The sequence below is a fragment of the Schistocerca nitens genome, chromosome 1 (assembly GCF_023898315.1).
Source record: "Schistocerca nitens isolate TAMUIC-IGC-003100 chromosome 1, iqSchNite1.1, whole genome shotgun sequence".
Lineage (NCBI taxonomy): Eukaryota > Metazoa > Arthropoda > Insecta > Orthoptera > Acrididae > Schistocerca > Schistocerca nitens.
In genome coordinates this window covers 772,917,520-772,933,910 of record NC_064614.1, presented here as the reverse complement: position 1 = coordinate 772,933,910, position 16,391 = coordinate 772,917,520, and the positions used below count along the sequence as shown (strand labels likewise).

Below are 16,391 nucleotides of genomic sequence, written 5' to 3'. Positions count from 1 at the left end.
TATCAGTATGTTAGCTACATTTCAAATGAAGCACTTATGAGCTAACGTGCACCAAATACAAACTCATTGCGACCAATTTTCGCTACAAATTTTTCGAAATTGTTGCAGTAGTTCACCAAATCTGGAAATACCACAATGACTACAACCATTAACGGAATGATATGCAGTTCATCGTGAAACTGACAACTTTTTCCACCAAATAGTTTCACTGAAATCTTCTGAGAGCGATTGCAGATTGGCCAGCAGGCGCTTGACATTCTGTTTTGTCTCATGCGATGTTTCCGCTCTACAGGCTGTGACCTCAAACGCCAAACAGGTCTCACGGTAGTCCGGTGTAGAAAACCTTACAGGGAAAATAGCATCCGAGTTATCACAGGAAACATGCACAGCTCCATGCAGGGGCCAGCTAGCAGGCAGTTGGTTTCTAGTAATCGTACATGCCAACAGCAGGGGAAACTCTGGAAGATTGCACACACTTTTGTCTCGTGAGGACAAGTCAAAAAATGGTTCAAATGGCTCTGAGCACTAAGGGAGTTAACAGCTGAGAACTTAGAACTATTTAAACCTAACTAACCTAAGGACATCACACACACACATGCCCGAGGCAGGATTCGAACCTGCGACCGTAGCGGTCGCGCGGTTCCAGATTGAAGCGCCTAGAACCGCTCGGCCACACCGGCCGGGGAGGACAAGTCAGTGGCGAATGGTCAAGGTGGATGGTTGGGCCGAGGCCCGAAAGAGTAAGCGAATGAATGAAAAGAAAGAAGGTAGCTTAGTGTTTAACTTCCCATCCACAATGAGGTCATTACAGGCGGTGCGAATAAAGATTTAATTCTAAAGCATGCTGAGTAACAGTAAAACGGAAAATTTTAAGCATTGTGTATGTGATTAAATGTTCAAATGAATTAATTCTGTGAAGTAAAATTGAAGCAGTGAAAGGTAAACGAAATCTATGACTGAGAGCTGGTTTTTTGTTTGAGGGAATCTGATTATATACACCCATAAAACTGAGTAAACCGTTTTGTATAAACATAGTAATGGTAGTCTTTGGCCAAAAGACATTGTCAATAACGGTTGTAGTTGATACGGGATCACTTAGATTGGACCGTGGATCAAGGGAAACATTTTGCATGGTCAGATGAATCGCACTTATTGTGGCACCAGGTCGATGGTCGTAAGCAGATACGACCTCATCTAGGGAATGGCTGCTCGAAACATGCACCGCGCCTTGGACACAGACCTTTGGGGGCGTTTTATACTGTGGAAGGCATTCACTTAGGCTTCCTTGGGACCTATAACGGTAATCCAAGGCAACATGTTAACTGTGGATTACGTGATCAATACTGTGGATCACCTATATCGCTTCAAGTTTTTATAAGTCCATCATTTTGATTGGAGGTCTTGGAGACCACAGCCGTTCACTATTGTAAGAAAATGAAACGCATACAGCCGTCCTTATGATATTTATTGCGTACCTACCAATTTCGGGGCTTCAGTGCACGATCTTCAGGGGTTATCACGAACCAGGTATATTCTGAATTAGTGGCCAACATCACTGATTTGCGCAGACTATCTGTAACTGTGATGTCAGCACTCCAACAATCAATTGGACTGTTGAAATCACAGTTACAGATAGTCTGCGCAAATCAGTTACGTTGGGCACTGATGCAGCACATGTACATATTGTGATAACCCCTTCGGCATCAACTAAGGCCTGAAGATGGTGTACTGAGGCGCCGAAACTGGTAGCTACACAATGAAGATCACAAGGACGGCTGTAGGCGTTTCATTTTCTTACAATACATCGCTTCATGTTTGGTGTCTTCCACACAGTGGTAGCATCCTCCAGACAGGATAACTGTCTGTGTCAGAAGTCCGGAATCATGCTTCAGTGTTTTGAGGAGCATTGTAGTGAGGTCACGTTCATGTCTTGGCTACCAAATTCGCCTGATCTGGATGTGATGGTACACGTCTAGGATGCTATCAGGCGCTAGCTCCCATTAACAACAGGCCCATAAGTTAAGGGAATTATGTGACCTGTATGTAAATAACCGGTGCCACATACGTGGGAGACCTCCGGAGGACTTGTCGAATCTATGTCACACACAATCGCTGAAGTAATGCTGGGAAAAGTGGCCTCTGTATTCCAAGCTGAAATTACTGCAGTCAGGGCATGTGTGGAGGAGAATATGAGTAGGTATTAGAAGTGCCGTAGCATCTACATCTATTCAGACAGCCTGGCAGCCCTGAAATCATTGGCAGCTCCTGCAACACGATCTAAGATTGTTGCAGAATGCCACAGGGCTCTGGTGGAGCTATGGGGCAGCAATAGGGTAAACCTAGTGCGGGTTCCTGGCCACTCAGCGATCTGTGACAATGAACAAGCCCACAGATTGGCTAGGATGGGGGCAAATAAGTCCATTTATTGGACCGGAACCTGTCCTGACAATCACCAAGGCTGTGATCAAATTAGAACTACGGAACTGGCTTAGGAAACAGCACGTAGGATATTGGACCAAGGTCTATAAATAAAAACATGGTAAGGTAATGATGCCCAAGCCATGTTTTAAAAAAAGCTCTGTAATCCTGGGATTGAACAGGAAAGAGCTCAAGCTCATGACTGGACTGACGACCGGCCATCGGAATTTCAGAAAACACCTACATACACAATGGGTATAACGGAAGAGGACCCTAATTGTAGGATCGGTGATGAGGGTGAAGAAACTGCATCACATCTAATCTTCAAATGCATGGCATTGGAGAGTTAAAGATACAGAATCTTCGGGGCAATTAGACCTGAAGAAATCGTGTCTAACAAAAAACTGGTAGAGGGACTCCTTGCACTATTTGGGAGATTGGTTGGCTTTACTAGATATACAGGGAGCGATACCGCATAATAAACTTAGTTTCGGTGCGGGCAGTGGCGGGTTAGACCTAAGCTGTTTTAGCTTCCCTGTTAAAAATCAGATCAAATCAATCAAATGCGTTCCACAGATGGAACAATACGCTATAAGGCAGGCTGGCATTATGTTTTGGCTCATCAGTGTATGTCTGATGGGTTGAGGATCGATTTGGTTGTTTCCAGGTAAATATTGTCGGAAAACATTAACAAATCGGAGCTGGGCTTCACCGAGTAACACAGTTACATATAGCAATATTTCACTTACGTGTTGTCATTTTTCCACAGACACACAGTTCATTATACGCTGTTACCAACCACGAACAACAAGAACTTGCATATCATCTCTTTAAAAAACAACCACCTTAGGTTAACCACTGTCTTAGAGCTTCGGCGACGCCATCTGAGGTTTTCACAGGTCTAAAGATATGTTGCTGTAAGGTGCTAACTCGAGACCGTACAGTGATAGTGGTAAGACACTTCAGCGAGGCTTGGCAATGGTCACAAAACTGTTGTGAGGACTAGCGTTATTGTGTTGCATGCGATAGCTTGTCTTCGTCTATAGCCCGCCTCTGTAAATTTGGGCTTTAAGCCTAGTATGTCATCTTGTAGCGTTCTGAATTAACAGTTGCTTTAGACTCGAGGACACCGACAAAAACACTTTCTGCCTATCCTAGAAGACTATGCATATTTCTCCTGCAGATGGTTGTGTGTTGAATGTCTTCGTTAGAGAATTCCCATATCGCTATTGCTTGGGCTATGTTTTGGATTTCAGCTCACAGCGCTGATACGGCCTCTCATCTCCCGTGACGTGGTGTTATGAAAATTGTCGCTCAGGCTCGTATTGTTCCAACAGGTCATGAAAATTTTCCATTTAATAGTTGTTTTTAACGTGGTATAAGAGTCACATACACGCTGCTTAACGTAACAAGTTTCTTGTGGTGGCCATTTTTGCAGCAGCTACAAAGGGTGTTGCAGAAGTGTTGCGACGAATTTCGAGGTGTTGCAGCGGGTATCCTGAGGAACAAATCGAGGACAGTAACCTGTGTACGGATACATCATACAATGGCGGTCCAGAGCTTCCAAGTTAGAGGCGCCAGTACCTGCCCGTTTTTTACACTGACGAACCGTTGGCGGAACGTTTTGTAATGTTGTTTGTTGTTCAGTGATCGCGACTGACTGCCACGATCCCTAGTGGAGAAAGGCCTAGTCCCCTATAATTGCGATGCTCTGTTGCCTGCGGATGGAAACGCATGTCTGATGCTGCCATCCATCGAGGCAACAGAGCATCGCATTCGCAGGAGACAAAGCCTTTCTACGCAATAGATAGCTCCATCTTCTGCACTGACAACAATCAGTTGCCATCACTTAAGAAGAAACAGCATTGCGAGACGTTCCGTCTACGGTCCGTCAACGCTTTGTTTGCTGCCGAAGGGGCGACATAACGGCAGCCGTTGGCGGCTGTAGCACCGACGCTCTGTAGCGTCGCTGGATGACGTTTCTGGACACGGGTTCCCATCCTCCATTTGTTCCTGATCACCCTCTACAAGCCCTCGACATTTTTCGCAACATTTGTTGGACAACCTATATATGGAAGTTTTTAACAACAACGTGCAAAGGTACTTAGTGATCAGCGTCTGACCCATTATGTGTAAACGAAACAGTGGACTCTCGTATGGAAAAATGGTTGAAATCTTATGGTTTCTCTTGTGGTCACTCTTTTCGAAATACTGCACTGTAACTGCTACGTTCTGTGTCTTGAATATAATTCGTTTTATTGTTTGTTTGACTGCATGCGTGTTGATGTAACTTTTATTTGTGTAAGTGCACGTACATTATTGTACACTCTAGTTTTTCATTTTAATATTCGTTTTCTGTATTAATTATATTTTATTTTATTTACTTATTTATTTATGTTAATTTGTATACTTAAGAGAGGGATGGATTTTCTGATCCTCTATTGAGATTTCTATTATATTATGAATTAGTGTAAACAACGAGCGATTAGTAGTTATTTAGTAGTCTCAGCCTTTATTTTGTACATGTGATAATTTTCTTGTAAGATTAGGAGGTCTCTTTCAATATTTATTCTAACTATTCCCATGTCTTTCTCTGTTGCAGTAGGCCTGTTATTATTTTCTCTTAAATGTTCTGCAAAAGCTTAGTGCTTTGTCTCATGTTCCAATGCTCTGATACGCTGTTTGCACCGGGTGTAAAATGTTCCTACTTACCTACCATCGCGTGTGTTGCATTGTAGTAGGCACATTCCTCCTTTTTGGTAGATGTTTGTGCCTCTTGTTGTTTTCGGAATTTGCTTTACGATTAAATTGTATCTTTCGAATCCTATGTTTAAGCCCTGTCTCTTAAAAATAGTCGTTATTGTATGTGTGGGTTTTCCAAGTGACAGAAAGCAGTTTGGATTGCAAATGATCAACTAGACGCTAATCTGTAAGCATCTTTCAGTTTTACTATCAAAACTTCAAAGAACTGTTGCACCTGTATGTGCAAAGAAACAAATTCGAGTAATATTTCAGGGCACCAATTGAAGATACCTCTGTACGAAAAAGACAAACATTAATGTGCAGCATGAAAAAGGATTCTTTCTTTTAAACTACTGGAATTTATAGTTCAGTATCTCGTCTCACGCATTACAACCAACATTTAGCTATGCATACAGTTCCGTATTAATAATACGCCGATCATCACGCATGAGTCGATCTAAATGCCATTCATTTTGAGCGATGACAGCTAAAAAGGATCGACTGCAGCGTGGCTTGTGTAAATCCCTTTCATCACTGCTGAAACGCAGTACGTCTTACGTTACTCACGTGTCCGTGTACTTCTTGCAAGCGCCAATGGATTTCAATTGGTGCACTTTTTTCAGCGGTGAGGAAATCAATGGACAAACCTCTGTTTTATACGTATCTCGATGTGGGACGCCTTTTAGGAACGGTTCCTTGGTGCAGCTGCTATTTGTCGCAGGACAGCGGAACAAGAAGCTTTAGCAGGAAGATGCCAACGGCCTTGCCACGTTGGTAACACCGATTCCCGCCCGATCGCCGAGGTTAAGCAACGTTGGACCCGCTAGCACTTGTATATGTGTGACCGTTGGAGGAAAACCGGGTCCCCTTGGTTTTAAGGACACGCAAGTCGCCGAAGTGGCGTCAAGTTCAAAGACTTGCGACACGCCTTGGTGCCATAAGACTTTTTTATTTTTAGCAGCAAGGTCAGAAGTTATTTTCAACAAACAGTCTGATTCTGACGCATAAAAGTCACACGAAAAATAGGAGGCCTCAGTTTCAGAATGATCTTCGCACTAGACACTCCCACAATGCTTTCAATCAGAGTGGGTATTCTCTACTCAGTTCAAGGAAGTATTGCGACGCAGTCATGTGTAAGACGCTGCCACACTGAATTGCTGATCAGAACCTTTCCCATTCGTCTATGTGGCAGAGTCCTGAGTGGCTGAAAAACTGATATCTCATCTACACTAATCTAACCATCATTGTTCCACGCCGTCTCAGAACACATTTTTCTTCTGAGCTTTTTTAAACTTCATTTATTTTTTATTGATTAAGCTCTATCGTCAAACTGAAAATCAATGTTCTTAACTGTGGTATACAAGGATGTGTAAATAATTTTTAATTTCTATTGTGGCTTTATTGTTGTTGAGCGTGGTTATCATAATACTTCAACATAAAAAATAAGACTAATATTATATAATATTCCGTATTATATAATATTCCGTATTATTAATACGGAACTGTATGCACAGCTAAATGTTGGTTGTAATGCGTGAGACGGAAACTACGTTTTACGGTCGGTACCAAGCGTTTAATAGGAATTCCAAGTTCTAAGACTGTTGTGTACGTGTCGTCTGGGTGGATTAGCTCGGACACGTCGTGTCAGGCTTGGGTGCTAGGAACTGGACGGAGGAACTGTGACAGTGCAAACAGATCAGTGACACACAAAGATACTTTTTATTGCGTTGCGATACTTCAGTTGTATAGTAACTCGTTGTACGTGCTTTCAGACAGATACAACTAGCAGTGGCCTGTCTGCATATAATGTCAACAAGACTATGTTCATTCTGGGCGCCACACTGTCAATCACTGGAGTAAACAATTGTACCTGTGCGAATGATATAGACCAATCAATAGAGTGGCTATAGGTCCGCCATGTTTGAAGCAAATTGAAGTTATGTCCGCCATGTTTTCTTTAGTCAAGGCATTCGTCTGCTGTGTCCTGCCCCCTTGTAACTGCGTTTGACTTACTTGAAATAGCCCATACTAGCTTTATTTTTTCTAAAACAAGCAATAGACAGCAGTGATTTCAGTGTACACTGACAGCAAAAAGGGATGTTTTTGTCGAAATATGGCGAAACTTTTCGATGTAGATAACACTACAAGACAACTCAAATAAGTCTGTCCATCCACTATAACGTTACTTGTTGCCCATAAATTAATGCAATTAGAACAGGTACCACCAGAATATTACAGTGAAACTTCTAAACATGCTGTGGTTAACTATTAGAAACAGTAACAGGCGCAGAAATGCGATATTTTAGTCGCTATTTCAAAGTAAACAGTCAAAGCCTCAAAAACCAGTACACTGTGAACGAGAATATTATTTGAAATATGTGTTACAAGTAGTTAACACAAGCATAGTAATTCAATAATAATAATAATCTACAAGAAAAGTAAAATAATTTATTTACATTTAATTTTTACAATGTTTTAACTGACATTCGTATTTTTTCAGTCTTCACTGACCTTTAAATAAAATAAGCTTCGTGTATACTTGTCTCACAACTTTACCTCTCTGCTCAGATGATTTTGATTTGCATAAGTGATTTATTCGACATACAAAATAATGTTTGAGCAGCAGTTTTATCAGTTTAACATAGTGGGTTTCTTCACCAAATTCAGTTTCTGTAAAAAGATGTTCATTGTTTATAAATAAGGAGCCTCTCACTAATTGCAACACTTCTGTCTGGAACCTCAAAAAAAACGTTTTTCTGACATTTCAGGATTATGTCATTATTTCTGAGAAACTTCTCAGCAACATTACAAAGTTTAACAACATCATTAGCTGGATTGATTAAACTGGTTTTTACATCTTTCACTGCAATCAATCCAGTTCTTTTAGCCTCAATACAAGCAAAAATAACTTCTAAGCAGTCAGTACAGTTAATTTTGTTTGTCACCTGTCTCACTATACTTCCAGCTATGTACTCAATGACATATTCAGAGTACATACTCAGTGAGGCATAATCTGGCACATAATCATGGTCTACAGCTGCAGGGCTTATGTTAGCAAAAGGAAGTGATGGAACGGTAGCAGGAGGTAGCATACTAGTATTTTATTCTTGGCAATTGCCATTTTGAGAACCTTCTATCTGTGCAATTAAGCATTTCCTGTATGCTGATCTAAACTGCACAGCATTTCTGTTTCCTCCTCTATTACGAATGCTGGAGAAAAATAATTCCAAGTTATCTTGACTTGTTCTACGGGTCAAAATATAATTGAGCTCTGCATTTTCTTTCCAAACATACAATTCTGCAATTTGCCTTATGTTCATTAAATTCAGCATAAGTCCACACAACGGCATTTTTATGTTAGGCAGAATAACAGAACTTCCATCAGAAAGCTTTAAAGACTTGAAATACTTAATGTATTCATTGATCCTTTTACAGACTGTGTCTCTGTTCCCTCTGAAAATTGGTGCCTTAGTGCCCTTGCCCACTGTGTGACAAGAATTTAATAGATCAAAGGCACTGTCTAACATTTTGATATATTTAACTGTTGCCTCACACCCATAAAATTCTTTAATGCCTAAATCTTTGCAGAACAACATGGCATTTGCAACAGAATTGCTAAGGGTTTGTGCTGCCAAAGCCACTTTCATTTTTTGAGTATGGTACATAATGTGCTGCCTTCTAAGTTTGTTTGCAGCATGCAAACCTTCCCATTCATGCAAGTCCACTAACTTTTTAAAATATTCCCATTTAATTATGTTATCACTGCCTGAAATGGTACCATCTAACAAAAAATTCTTTTCTGCAAGTAAATTACGTGCCAGCTTTAGCATGTGAGCTGTGTCAAACATGCAAAATACCCTCATATCATTATTTGAAGGGTGGGAAAACCAACACTGTGCTCCCTGTTCATCACATCTGATCCCTAAATTTGCCATTAAAGATCTATTTGTGGCAGTACCATCGCAAACCACAGCTACTATAGTAACACCAGTGTCTTCAAGTTTTCGTAGATACTGTTGTACCAAATTTAGCTTTACAGTAGAAGATAGGGAGTGAACTAAACAATAACCCACAGGAATTTTCCTATTTCTGTTTAGCGCTGTGACCATGAACACAAGAGCCTCTTTTGCTGCCTCGCTATCATCACTTTCCATGCCACCCTCCCCAAAATCAACATAGCCTCTTATTTTTTCCCCATCCCAAACAAGGTCCTTCTTAATAGCCATCTCATCAGACATCAATGTTGCAAAAATTTGGGTTGTGCTATTCTCAACTTCAGAGGCAATTTTAGTGAAATCCTCCTCAGTAAAACCTGGATGGCCACCCACTGACATTGCCCAACGGCGAAGCGTTCTTGGGTGGAGTAATTTCACAAATTTTCGTAAGTAGCTGTATGCCTTGGCAGAATAAAAGTGTAGGGTCAGGGCAAATTTCCTTATTTGCTGAGAATAATGGCATACTTTAGCACTGCACTGAAGCTCCAATAGCTCTTTCAACAAACCAACTACATGTTCACTGTTTAACATATCAGAAACTGAACTACATAGCCTTCTTCTCAAACCAGCAACTAAAGTCTGTAACTGCACTATTCTTATTTTGTGTCGTACACTAAGTTGCTTCATTTGCTTTATCCGCTTCTTTAGTCGCACATTCTCTGCTTGTACTCTGTTATATTGTGTTTTCAACTTCTTAGGGCTTGGTAGACAGTAATTGTGGTCAGCAGAAACAGATGTGGGTCCGATAGGCACTGAAAGAATGCAGTTACATCATAAGTTTATAACAGAGTTACATCATAAGATTATAATAGAAAGTATGTAATTCAAAGTAATAAGAACACGGAGTAAAATTAAATTATTGACTTACTTTGTGCTAATGATGTCACTGTAGCAGCACTATCTTGCAAATTGTCGAAAGATCGCTTTTTGGGTTGTGGTCGTAATACTTTATCTTGCTTTTGTAAATGTGGTGGAAAATTAAAGATAGTAGTTACTGCTTTTGACAAAAGGCGCCTCTGGACAATTGCGTGGTACATATATTTCTCACAAAATGAGCTGAACAGAGGTAACTGGCTGTAGTAGGAAACCAGTTTTCTCGCTTAATATTTATAACCCATCTTTTTGTAATTTCCTTATCTTTTAAAGGAAATCTGTAATCAACGATAAATAAATTTCTTTCCTGCATTTGTCTTAAGCATAATTACAGTTCCAATGCAAATGACTCTTTAATAAACATTAAAAAACGTGTGTCGTATTTCGGTACTAATATACTTACTTATAATATGAAATATTTGTTGTTTTATCGCTGCGATTTGTGCAGTTGAACGCTGAACACACTGCAGGCATGTTGACTTTATATTTTGTAACAAAAAAGACAACTAGAAAAGTTAAATATTACAGTAATATCACAACAGCTGACACACTTCCAACACAAACAACAGTAACGCTTTCCTAATGTTTTGACTAAAGAGAACATGGCGGCCGAGTTAGCGTTGGTTGCCGCTAGGAGCGCTATAACTAGTATTCAGCCACTCTATGAACTTTTAACTCGTTGAGACCACTCCGCATGTAGACTACATCTCGCACGCTGATCTCCACTACGAACTGTGATCTTGTAACTACGTGCTAGGAGTGCCGTACGCCAGCGCTTAACTTGGAGCATCCGCTGCTGCCTGAGGCCGCCACTTATCACAACGCGGATCTGATTGGCGGCGGCGCGGAGGTTGCTGACTGGGTCGCGCTTTGTGGTTGACTGCGAACTTCAAAGTGGGTGACCCTCTCAGTACGTTACCTCCGGTTGCGTCCCTTGGCGCGGACACAACCTAGAGTAACTGCAGGAAGACGTACACGATCAAATACGTGTCCTTCATTGCAGATGCAATCTCAATAGAGCGGACTTCATGAGAATTCTGCTCCAGTACTAGAGGACATTCCTTATAGCACAAATTAATCTCAACATCTTCATAGGAGCAGTGCGAATTTAGCATGTTTGTAACGGATTAAGTTTTGTGGCTCGCACACTCAAGTCAATACAAAATAGAAGGGAGGCATTAGTATCGGAATGACCTCCATAGAAAACTGTTGTGAGTGTTGGTCATCTGCCACAAAATTCAAATTTATATTATCCCAGGCTTCTGTATTATGGTATGTTATCTTGCTGGTAGTAGGTTTGCATCCTTTCAAGTAAAAGCCTGCAGAGAGTCGAATTAAGAACCTCAGCGTGTGCAGACAGTCAAACAGCATGTTCGGAATTGAGAATAAATTTGTGGTAAGGTTTTATGGGACCAAACTATTGGTCATCGCCCCTAGGCTTACACACTACTTAATGAAACTTAAACTAACTTACGCTAAGGACAACACACACACCCATGCCCGTTGGAGAACCCGAACCTCCGACGGGGGGAGCCGCGCGAACCGTGACTAGGCGCCTCAGAACGCACGCCTACCCCGCGCGGCTCGGAATTGAGAACTATCAGCTCGGGAGTATCACGGACTGATATGCGTCCGCTCTTGTTGAATATAAATAGTCTTCCTCCATACATCCAAGAGTAAAAAAGTAGTTCTCTTTGCTGTTGATTAAAGAATTATGATCAACAGTAAAGGAGAAACTACAAGTATTTATTCTAATAGAAACCTGTCTGTACTTGAATTCACATGTTACAGACATTAAACGTCTAATTTCTGACAGTTTTGCGTTACATATCATATGAGATTTTGGAGAGCAAAATATCTGAACGTTCATTTACTTTATGTATCTTGATTGACTAATGTGTCTTAGCATCATATTCTGGGATAACCAGTGGTTGAAGAAAAAACTTCGTTGCACAGAACCGTGTAATAAGGATGGTATGTCGTGTGCACTATGCATCTACAGAGAGCTCTACAATTCACAATGCCGCGCGGGATTAGCCGAGCGGTCTGGGCGCTGCACTCATGGACTGTGCGGCTGGTCCCGGCGGAGGTTCGAGTCTTCCCTCGGGCATGTGTGTGTGTGTGTGTGTGTGTGTGTGTGTGTGTGTGTGTGTGTTTGTGTTTGTCCTTAGGATAATTTAGGTTGAGTAGTGTGTAAGCTTAGGGACTGATGACCTTAGCAGTTAAGTCCCATAAGATTTCACACACAATTGAACATTTTTAACTATTCACAGTAAGTGCCCTGAGGAGGGTTCATCGAGCCATCTCCAGTCTATTGCTGCACCATTCCACTAACGACCAGCGCGCGGGAGAAAACAAACAAATATTTCTGTGTGAGGTCTTATTTTTTCTTATTTTATTAAGATGATCGGTTCTCCCTATGTAGTTTGCCGTCAACAAAGTACTTTCCCATTTGGAGCAGAAAGTTCATGGTTGAAATTTAGTGAAAAGATCTCGCTGCAACAAAAAAGTCTTTGTTTTAATGACTCACAACTTGCGCATGTCCCCCATATATCCCGATAATACACAATGAACTAGCCTCCTTTGGAATTTTTCGATGTCCTCCGTCAGTCCTATCTGGTAACGATATCATACCACAGAGCAGCGTTCCAGAAGAGGACGGACAAGCGTAGGGCAGGCAGTCTCTTTTAGAAGATCTGTTGCATCTTCTACCCGTTCTACCAATGAAACACAGTCTTAGGTTTGTTCTTCACCACAAAACTTTCTGTGTGGTTGTGCGAATTTAAGTTATTCCTAATTGTAATCACCTGCTATTTAGCTGAATTTGCTGCCTTTAGATTTCTGTTATTTATCAAAAAATGGTTCAAATGGCTCTGAGCACGATGGGACTTAACATCTGTGATCATCAGTCCCCTAGAACGTAGAACTACTTAAACCTACCTAACCTAAGGACATCACACACATCCATGCCCGAGGCAGGATTCGAACCCGCGACCGTAGCAGTCGCGCGGTTCCGGACAGCGCCTAGAACCGCTAGACCACCGCGGCCGGCTGTGATTTATCCTGTAATCGAAATGTAATGGATACCTTTTGGCAATTACGTGGATTACGTCACACTTTTAATTTTTTAAACTGCGAATTTTCGAACCATACAGATATCTTATCTAAATCATTTAGCCCTCTAGAATCTCTTGCAGTCTGCTCTTTAATAAGTTAGGCACGCTGGCAACAGCTTCACAGCTCGTTTACTTCCTTATGAAGTTTGATGTCGATAATGATAGTTTGAAGACTACAGTAACCCTCATAAATACGAGGGGCCTCCAGTAAGTAATGCAACACTTTTTTCGGAAACCAGGTTGTTTTCATTCAGGGTTACAATACGCCATACTCTTCCCCACTCTTTTGGCTGCAAAACCCTACTTTTCAACGTAATCTTCATCTACTGGTCGACATCAGAGCCAACGTCTTGCTGTATCAACAGCCTCCCCATCATCCACGTACTGTTCCCCACGGAGCGCATGCTTCACTGGGCCACACAGTTGGAAGTCGGCAGGTGCGAGATCCCGGCTGTAGCGTGGATGGGGAAGAACAGTCCAATGAAGTTTTGTGGGCCCCTCTCAGGTGCGCCGACTTGTGTGAGACGTTGCGTTGTCATGGAGAAGGAGAAGTTCATTTGCATTTTTGTGGCGACGAACACGGTGAAGTCGTTTCTTCAATTTCCTGAGGGTAGGACAACACACTTCAGAGTTGGTCGTTACACCGTGAGGGCGGACAAACAGAGTAACCCGTTCACAGTCCCACAAGACCGTCGTTATGACTTACTGGCTGAGGGTGTGGCTTTGCACTTTCTCTTTGAAGGAAAGAAAGTGGCTACAGCGACACTACATTGATTGCCGTTTCGTTTCCGGTTCGAAGTGATGAACCTATGGTTCATCCCCTGAGAAAATAGTTGTCATGATCAGCCTCCGGACAAATTTGGAAGTTTGTGGTAAGTTCCTATGGGACCAAACTGCTAAGGTCATCGGTCCCTAGGCTTACACACTACTTAATCTAACTTAAACTAACTTATAACAACACACACACCCATGCCCGAGGGATGACTCGAACCTCCGACGGGGGTCGAACCGTGGCAAGGCGCCCTAGACCCCACGGCCACCTCGGACGGAGCCTCCGGACAGATGCTCCTTCGTTGATCTTTATAATCTTCTGTTAGGAAGTGAGGAAGCCAGCGGGCACACGTTTGAGTGGACGACTGTGTCGTGCTGTTGTGCAGCGAGCTGTTTGTTTGCGATCCGTTGACCAACTCGGAATGGCAGTGTCCGCGAGTTCGAGCACTGCAGGAGTCACAGCTGTGTGCGGCTGCTCGGCAAGCGGTAGATCGGACAGGTTTCGGCGATCTTGTTACGATGATGACCGACGGCTTGTCCAACGATTCATTGTGATTTTGTTCACTGCCAGGTCTGCAAGTGCCCATGAATATCGGTGATGCTCTGGTTTTCTGCCGTAAAACAGCTGTTTGCTGGAAACGCATCTCCGTAACAGATGCCACTTCCAAGGCAACTTATAGCGCGGCCACCTGTAGGAACTTCGTGAAACTATGGGGGCTGAAGCGGGAATTTTCCAGGATGTCCCACAGCAAATGCCGCATTTTTTCAACGGAAATTGCTTGAGAAAAAAAATATGTGTTGCATTCCGTATTGAACGCCCCTCATACATTGTTATAATGTTACAAGGACTAGCGATTTACATTCTTCACCATTTAGCGTTAGTCTGGCACATAAGAAATGTGTGAGGTATTTAGCTGTGAAAATGTTTGACTATCCAATTAGAGACGTAAGGAATATAGAGACAGTAACATTAACCTCAAACTGAAATCATTGTGTGTGTGTGTGTGTGTGTGTGTGTGTGTGTGTGTGTGTGTGAGAGAGAGAGAGAGAGAGAGAGAGAGACAGACTTCAAAATCTTGGTAATGGTCAGCATGTTTCAATATTTCCTGCTGAGTTGTTTCACATCATACGATACGGGGAACATGAAAGCAATGAAGTAAGTGAACGTGACTCACGCGTGCGCAGCGGCAGCGACGGCGAGCGCGGCGACGACGTCGCAGGGCACGAAGTCGACGAAGCGCCTGGGGTCGGCGGCGGCGACGCGGAACACGCCGTGGACGGCGCCCACCAGGAAGGCCCCGGCGCTGCTGCCGTCGCCCACCGCGCCGCCGCTCCAGCCCGCCACCGGCTCGCTCGCGGCGCCGCATACTGCACACACACCGCCGCACTCCTGACACCTCTTACACTTGCACTGTCTACTAATAGGCTTACGTAAATTGAAAGTGGAGGTGGGAGGGAGAAAGGAAAGAAAAGGGAAGAGAAGCGACTATTGATGACAGTTGCATCGGAAATTTACGCGAAATCAGCGGAGATGAGTGAAAATGTGTGACCGACCACGACTCGAACCCAGGATGCGTTAACCTCTGCGCCATCCGGACAGTATTTATCGCGAGTGCACGGACCATCTCGGCACGCCTCTTAGTCGACCCGCACCCCCCACCTAGCGCCACCTGGCTTCAGTTCCTGTCCGTGTCGTCCATGCTCGCTACTTTGAGATCCCACAGGCCTATCCCCTCACTTTTCCTCATCCCCTGTCCTTCCCTCTTCCCCCATCCCTTCACTCTTCCCTTCCCCCTCCCCTTCCTTCCACCACCTTCCATCCTCAATCTATGTAATATGTATCGGAGCTGCAGACTGCGGACAGATGGCGCATGGTGAGAATGTGGCTCAGCCGGGAGGCGCGCCCACTTAGTCTGAGTATTTGCGATTGCGATGAACTACTGTGTCTGGCTCGGGCAGTGCTTAAAGCAACTGCGTAGATAGCGGGAGGTACGGGTTCGAATCCCAGTCCGGTAAGCAATTTCACTCGTCGCCGCTGATTCTGCATAAACGTCAAGATGCAGTTGACATAATAGCCTCTCCTTTTTCCTTCCTCCGCCTCTAACTTCAATTTACATAATATGTATCACAGCTGCGAATACCGCGTGGTATCTCTTCATTCGCAAATGTCCGAAAGAACGGAAATCACGAACTCATATAATAATAAATCTGTAAAACCATCGTGTATCTGTCTTTGAACACACTAATCTCCAGAATTATTACACATTCCTTTGGGGTATTCACTGATAATTTTATCCTTCCTACGGACATAGTATAGCCTCTATTACATTAAAACCGGATCACGAAAAGAAAATATATGTTCATACATATTACAAAAATGTATGTATGTCATATGTATCTATCACGTCTTCTCCAAAAGCAATGGCCGACTTTAATCAAACATGGTACACATGTAACCTACTGCCTAGAAAGAATC

At 42.8% G+C, this 16,391-nt stretch overlaps 1 protein-coding gene across 1 annotated transcript in view; it reads right to left on the bottom strand.

Annotated features, from left to right (window-relative positions):
• The window catches only part of LOC126202979 (putative fatty acyl-CoA reductase CG5065), a 141,972-nt gene that overhangs the window by 23,590 nt on the left and 101,991 nt on the right, over window positions 1–16,391 (bottom strand). Inside the window, exon 6 of the mRNA XM_049937202.1 lies at window positions 15,157–15,283. Within this exon, the coding sequence (XP_049793159.1) occupies window positions 15,157–15,283 (127 nt within the window). The remainder of the gene's footprint in view (window positions 1–15,156; window positions 15,284–16,391) is intronic.